General features: G+C 41.4%; 1 protein-coding gene across 14 annotated transcripts in view; it reads left to right on the forward strand.

Moving 5' to 3' along the window:
- LOC135096185 (flotillin-1-like) overlaps positions 1–7,500 on the forward strand; it is a 26,156-nt gene that overhangs the window by 9,488 nt on the left and 9,168 nt on the right. For 7 of the 14 annotated variants that reach the window (XM_063997539.1, XM_063997550.1, XM_063997545.1 and 4 more), the window contains 7 exons: positions 510–653; positions 786–905; positions 3,061–3,075; positions 4,910–5,125; positions 5,839–5,919; positions 6,402–6,508; positions 6,838–7,048. In XM_063997539.1, coding sequence (XP_063853609.1) covers positions 510–653; positions 786–905; positions 3,061–3,075; positions 4,910–5,125; positions 5,839–5,919; positions 6,402–6,508; positions 6,838–7,048 — 894 coding nt within the window. The remainder of the gene's footprint in view (positions 1–509; positions 654–785; positions 906–3,060; positions 3,076–4,909; positions 5,126–5,838; positions 5,920–6,401; positions 6,509–6,837; positions 7,049–7,500) is intronic. The other 7 variants (XM_063997541.1, XM_063997551.1, XM_063997546.1 and 4 more) reach the window with 1 other exon arrangement.

Consider the following 7,500-nt stretch of genomic DNA (forward strand, 5'->3'; position numbering starts at 1 on the left):
TCACCAGCTTACACCGTACACTCATGCATCTTACCATGACAAAGATCAGCTGGTCTTAATCAGCAGTTGATCTGATCAGCTGCTTAAGTGTAAGCACAACACGCTTCCTCTTTTCTACAAGTTTAGGCATGATGAAGGCGTCAGGCCATAAACAGTGCACTCGCGGGACTGAGTCACTGAGTAAAGGCAGTGCAGTGGGCCGCGGGTGGCGTGAAGCAGTGTGCTCTGGTGGTGAGGGGACAAAGTATGCCTCGCGCGGGAATTTTAATCGATTTTATGAGTACACATTGATTTTTTATTGATTTTAAGGCTCGGGGAAAAATGTGCCGGATACTTGAAGCTGCCGGATACTCCAATGCCGGATGAGAGGGATTTTACTGTACTTTATCCAAGCTATCCTTTATATAGCCAAATCAACTTATTAACAACTATCATCATAAACACAACTACAGCTGCTAATATCGCCACCATCAACAACAGTACCACCTCTGCTTGTACTTCCACGACAGGTGAAGGTGCAGGGCCAGTACGAGGAGATGCTGCTGGCCGCGTGTGAGCAGTTTTTGGGCAAGACAGAACATGAAGTGCAGCAGGTGGCCTTGGAGACACTGGAGGGCCATCAGCGGGCCATCATGGGGTCAATGTCCGTCGAGGTGAGCATGAGGACGGACAAGGAAGACAAATGATTAGGTTAAGTTACCAGTTTACTCATTTAATTACCTACTCATTTATTTATTGATTAATGTAACCTTTCATCTCTCTCTCTCTCTCTCTCTCTTTCTCAGGAAATCTACAAAGACCGCAAGAAGTTTAACCAGAACGTGTTTGAAGTGGCGTCCTCCGATCTGATTAACATGGGGATTACTGTTCTCTCCTACACCCTCAAGGACATTCACGATGACGAGGTGAGGCACAGAGAGAGCGAGAGGGGCTGGGAGGGGCTGGGAGAGGCTGGGAGGGACTGGGAGTGTGTGGGAGTGGAATTCAGGGACCATGTTATCAGAATATTGCTTTTTGTTTATTTATTTATTTTTTTCAGCATTGTTTGTGTGTTGTATGTTTGTCATGTGAGAGAGAGAGAGAGAGTGTGTGTGTGCGCGCGTGTGTGCAGTGCCGCTAACATTCCAGCTCTCCAATTGGCCGTGTCAATAGCCAATAGCATCACTCCCTCACAGCGCACTTAATAACAACAACAACAACAATAATAATAATAATAACAACAACAACACTATTTCACTATTAACCACTTAACACAAGTACTATTACTACTACTGTCACCCACACCTCACTATCAATAAGTAATAGTAATAGTAGTTATAATAGTTTATTTTTCACCAGTCCTCATTACCTCTGTTAAGTAGTAAAGTTTGTTTCACCTTGTATTCATGTGTTACTGTGTGCCTGAGAGAGAGAGAGAGAGAGAGAGAGAGAGAGAGAGAGAGAGAGAGAGGGAGAGAGTTATTGGGTTATTCAAGGGTGTTTTCAAGGTTCCAGGGATAGTTTAACAAGGTGTAGTGGAAGTTATTGGGGTTTTCAAGGGTGTTTTTAGGGTTCCAGGGATAGTTGAACAGTTGAACAGACTGTAGTGGAAGTTATTGGAGTTTTCAAGGGTGTTTTTAGGGTTACAGGGATAGTTGAACAGTTGAACAGGCTGTAGTGGAAGTTATTAGGGTTTTCAAAGGTGTTTTTAGGGTTACAGGAATAGTTGAACACGCTGTAGTGGAAGTTATTAGGGTTTTCAAGGGTGTTTTTAGGGTTACAGGGATAGTTGAACAGTTAAACAGGCTGTAGTGGAAGTTATTGGGGTTTTCAAGGATGTTTTTAGGGTTCCGGTGATAGTTGAACAGTTGAACAGGCTGTAGTGGAAGTTATTGGAGTTTTCAAGGGTGTTTTTAGGGTTCCAGGGATAGTTTAACAGTTGAACAGGCTGTAGTGGAAGTTATTAGGGTTTTCAAGGGTGTTTTTAGGATTACAGGGATAGTTGAACAGTTGAACAGGTTGTAGTGGAAGTTATTGGAGTTTTCAAGGGTGTTTTTAGGGTTACAGGGATAGTTGAACAGTTGAACAGGCTGTAGTGGAAGTTATTAGGATTTTCAAGGATGTTTTTAGGGTTCCGGTGATAGTTGAACAGTTGAACAGGCTGTAGTGGAAGTTATTAGGGTTTTCAAAGGTATTTTCCTAAACAATAATAATAATTTAATAAGTTTGAAGGAAAAATAACTTGAACACCAGAAAATATTATTGAAAAAAATGAAAAATAAATTTGGATTAGAAAAAAACACACACACACACACACACACACACACACACACACACACACACACACACACACACACACACACACACACACACACACAATCATCATCATCATCATCAGTTTATCTATATACTATTATCTGTAAGCTATGAGGGAGTGAAGCTTTTGTATGTGTGTATGTGTGTACGTATCTTGAGACACACATGTGTATACTAGTTATGTATACATTGTGTGTGTGTGTGTGTCTTTATGTATATTAACAGTATTAATATAGATTTAATAGGTGTTTATTCTCTCTCTCTCTCTCTCTCTCTCTCTCTCTCTCTCTCTCTCTCTCTCTCTCTCTCTCTCTCTCTCTCTCTCTCTCTCTCTCTCTGTGTGTGTGTGTGTTCTGTTCCTTTTCCTCTTCTTTCAAGTATCCTCCTCCTCCTCCTCCTCCTCCTCCTCCTCCTCCTCCTCCTCCTCCTCCTCCTCCTCCTCCTCCTCCTCCTCCTCCAGGAAGTAGAAATCTTAAATAACTAAAACAACATTCATATTTATTTATTTATTTATTTATTTTCTGTGTGCGTATTTGTCTGTGTGCGCGTCTCATGTGCACACGGAATACGTACGCGGACAAGTAGGTTCTAAATTTACCTGTGTGCGCGTGAAATATGCGCACACGGGGCTTTGTGTGCGTTTTTTTATATTTATTTTTATTTTTTGTTATTATTATTATTATTATTATTATTATTATTATTATTATTATTATTATTATTATTATTATTATTATTATTTTCTCTCTCTTCCATTCTTACTCTCAGACGTATTATGCCAAGGTTAGTGTGTGTGAGAGAGAGAGAGAGAGAGAGAGAGAGAGAGAGAGAGAGAGAGAGAGAGAATATATGTGATCATTTTGTGTGTGTGTGTATGTATGTGTGTGTATTCATATTATTTTCTCTCTCTCTCTCTCTCTCTCTCTCTCTCTCTCTCTCTCTCTCTCTCTCTCTCTCTCTCTCTCTCTCTCTCTCTCTCTCTCTCTCTCTCTCTCTCTCTCTCTCTCTCTCTCTCTCTCTCTCTCTCTCTCTCTCTCTCTCTTGAAACAATAAATATTTTTTTATTTATATATTTTAAAGTGTAACAATTTCAGTTTAAATATATTAATAATAATAATAATAACAACAACAACAACAACAACAACAACAACAACAACAACAATAATAATAATAATATTGATAACAATAATGATAATAATAATAATAAGTGTAATTGTAAAACTGATTTATTATTATTATTATTATTATTATTATTATTATTATTATTATTATTATTATTATTATTATTATTATTATTATTATTATTATCACCAAATATTTCCTTTCTTCATTCATTGAGAGAGAGAGAGAGAGAGAGAGAGAGAGAGAGAGAGAGAGAGAGAGAGAGAGAGAGCGTATCTGTACGTATGTATGTACGTATGCATGTGTACACCAGCTTTCTATGTAGACGCTTACAGTGTATGCACAAAGACGCACATGAGATGAAAATACGCACACAGTATTTAGACGTACCCGCGCACACACACATGCACACGCACACACACACGTACACACAGATAGCACACATGTACGTATTGAGAGTATCATAAAACGCACATATGTATACCTGTGTGTGTGTGTGTGTGTGTGTGTGTGTGTGTGTGTGTGTGTGTGTGTGTGTGTGTGTGTGTGTGTGTGAATGCTTGGCTGTTTATCTTTATTTATTATTATTTGTTTTGTTTATTTTATTTTTTATTTTATTCTCTGTCTTTCTTCTTGTTCTTCTTGTTCTTGTTCTTCTTCTTGTTCTTGTTCTTCTTCTTCTTCATGCAGAAAAAAAAAAAATTAGTTTAAAGGTTAAAAATAGCCTCCCCCTCTCCCTCCCTCCCTCCTTCTCTCCCTTCCTCCTTTTCTCCCTTCCTCCTTCTCTCTCTTCCTCTTCCTGTTCCTTCCTCCTCCTCTTCCTTCCTTCCTTCCTTCCTTCCTTCCCTATTTTATTTAAGTCCTATAAAAAATAAAGAAAAGGATTTATTTCAACTCTCTCTCTCTCTCTCTCTCTCTCTCTCTCTCTCTCTCTCTCTCTCTCTCTCTCTCTCTCTCTCTCTCTCTCTCTCTCTCTCTCTCTCTCTCTCATAATTGGCAACAAAATTTTTTCAGTTAATTAAAAAAAAGAAAAAAAAAATACTTCCTGGATGAGTGTATGTGTGTGTATGTGTGTGTGTGTGTGTGTGTGTGTGTGTGTGTGTGTCTATGTGTGTGTGTCTATGTGTGTAGCATGTGTAGTAGTAGTAGTAATAGTAATAGTAGTAGTAGTAGTAGTGGTAGTAATGATGAAAACTTGCTATTTTGTAATTATTAAGATTATTATTGTGATTACTAATTATTTCTCTCTCTCTCTCTCTCTCTCTCTCTCTCTCTCTCTCTCTCTCTCTCTCTCTCTCTCTCTCTCTCTCTCTCTCTCTCTCTCTCTCTCTCTCTCTCTCTCTCTCTCTCTCTCTCTCTCTCTCTCTCTCTCCACCCATCACCCACATCACCCACCCATCACCTCACTCCACCTCTCGATCTCACAACACCCCTAACCTTTCAACTCCCTCCACTGACCCGCCACTCCACCCATCACGCCATGACCCATACACAGGGGTACCTAGATGCCCTGGGAATGGCTCGAACGGCCGAAGTTAAACGAGACGCAAGGATTGGCGAGGCTGAGGCAAACAAAGACTCCCAAATCAAGGAGGCTTTAGCAGAGGAGGAGAGGATGGCTGCTAAATATGTTAACGACACGGAGATTGCGAAGGCCCAGAGAGATTTTGAGCTGAAGAAGGCAACATATGACATGGAGGTGCAGGCTAAGGTATGTGCGGCTTCCGTGGGTGTCGGGGGTTCGTGGGGGGTGTGGGGGAGTGGGTGAGAATGCTGGTTAACTTTTGCATTGGGGAAAGGTTGAGAATATTGGTTAACTCTTGTACTAGGGAGGTGGACAGAATAGTGGTGAAAGATTGAGAATACTGGTTAACTCTTGCATTGGGGAAAGATTGAGAATACTGGATAATTCTTGCACTAGGGAGGTAGATGGAATAGTGGTGAAAGATTGAGAATATTGGTTAACTCTTGCATTGGGGAAAGGTTGAGAATACTGGTTAACTCTTGTACTAGGGAGGTGGACAGAATAGTGGTGAAAGATCAAGAATACTGGTTAACTCTTGCATTGGGGAAAGGTTGAGAATACTTGTTAACTCTTGTACTAGGGAGGTGGACAGAATAGTGGTGAAAGACTGAGAATACTGGTTAACTTTTGCACTAGGGAAGTGGACAGAATAGTGGTGAAAGACTGAGAATACTGGTTAACCGTTGCATTAGTAAAAGATTGAGAATACTAGTTAACTCTTGCACTAGGGAGGTAGACAGGAACACAACACTCGTACTGACAGAGGAAGGATGTTCTGTGACTTCCCATAATGCCTTTGTACAGAGCAAGCAGCAGGGGGAGGGGGAGGAGGAGAAAGACAGGGAGAGACAACTTAAAATGCCTCTAACAAATTTAATTCATCCACCCATCCACTATAGAAAGCCGAGGCGGAGCTGGCTTATGATCTGCAGGCGGCCAAAACCAGGCAGAAGATTAAGGAGGAGCAGATGCAAATTAAGGTGAGAGAGAGAGAGAGAGAGAGAGAGAGAGAGAGAGAGAGAGAGAGAGAGAGAGAGAGAGAGAGCCCCTGTGTGTACATCTAGATAACAAAACACACACACACACACACAAGCCAACCTAAACACCTTTACATGCATTTATGTGCGTAAATCCCTCTGTGTGCACATCTAGCTAACAAAACGCACACACGTACACCCAGAAAGCACACACACACACACACACACTCACACGCACATAGAAAAACCAACCAAAACATCTAGCTAACAAAACGCACACACGTACACCCAGAAAGCACACACACACGCACACACACTCACACGCACATAGAAAAACCAACCAAAACATCTAGCTAACAAAACGCACACACATACACCCAGAAAGCACACACACACGCACACACACTCATACGCACATAGAAAAACCAACCAAAACACCTCCATGTGCGTTTGTGTGCGTAATTCTCCCCTCTTTGTGCGTCTAGGTGGTGGAACGCGCCCAGGAAATTTTGATTCAAGAGCAGGAGATTCAGAGGAGACAGAAGGAATTAGAAGCAACAATTAAACAACCTGCTGACTCCGAGAAATTCAAGTAAGTGTGCGTGTGTGTGAGAGAGAGAGAGAGAGAGAGAGGGAGGATGATGATAACTAAAACTACTACTACTATTCTCATTATTCTTATTGTTCTACTACTACTACTACTACTACTACTACTACTACTACTACTACTACTACTACTACTACTACTACTACTACTACTACTACTACTACTACTACTACTACTACTACTACTACCACCACCACTACTACTACTCCTACTACCTTTCCTCCTCCTCCTCCTCCTGTTCTTGTTAATTTTATTCATTATTACCCCGTACCACCACCTTCACCACCTTCACCTCACCACCCCCACACCCCCAGACTGGAGAAGCTCGCAGAGGCAGCCCGGAACAAGGCCCTTCTGGAGGCGGAGGCAGAGGCCGAGAGCATCCGTGTCAAGGGGGAGGCGGAGGCCCTGGCGGTGGAGGCTAAGGCACGTGCAGAGGCCAACACAATGGTACAGAAGGCGGCCGCTCTGCAGGAGTACAAGGAAGCCGCCATGTTGGAGATGTACCTGTCAACCCTGCCGAAGGTGAGAGAGAGAGAGAGAGAGAGAGAGAGAGAGAGAGAGAGATAAGAAAAAGCAAGAAAATGAGAAAAAAACAAGAAAAATAAGAAAAAAACAAGAAAAATAAGAAAAAAGTGAGAGAGAGAGAGAGAGAGAGAGAGAGAGAGAGAGAGAGAGAGAGAGAGAGAGAGAGAGAGAGAGAGAGAGAGATAAGAAAAAGCAAGAAAATGAGAAGAAAAAAACAAAAAAATAAGAAAAAAAGTGAGAGAGAGAGAGAGAGAGAGAGAGAGAGAGAGAGAGAGAGAGAGAGAGAGAGAGAGAGAGAGAGAGAGAGAGAGAAAAGCAAGAAAATGAGAAAAAAACAAGAAAAATAAGAAAAAAGTGACAGATAGAGAGAGAGAGAGAGAGAGAGAGAGAGAGAGAGAGAGAGAGAGAGAGTGTGTTTTATCTTTCTCTATCTCCTAATATAATTTTTT

This window comes from Scylla paramamosain, unplaced genomic scaffold (assembly GCF_035594125.1).
Source record: "Scylla paramamosain isolate STU-SP2022 unplaced genomic scaffold, ASM3559412v1 Contig3, whole genome shotgun sequence".
Classification (NCBI taxonomy): Eukaryota; Metazoa; Arthropoda; class Malacostraca; order Decapoda; family Portunidae; genus Scylla; species Scylla paramamosain.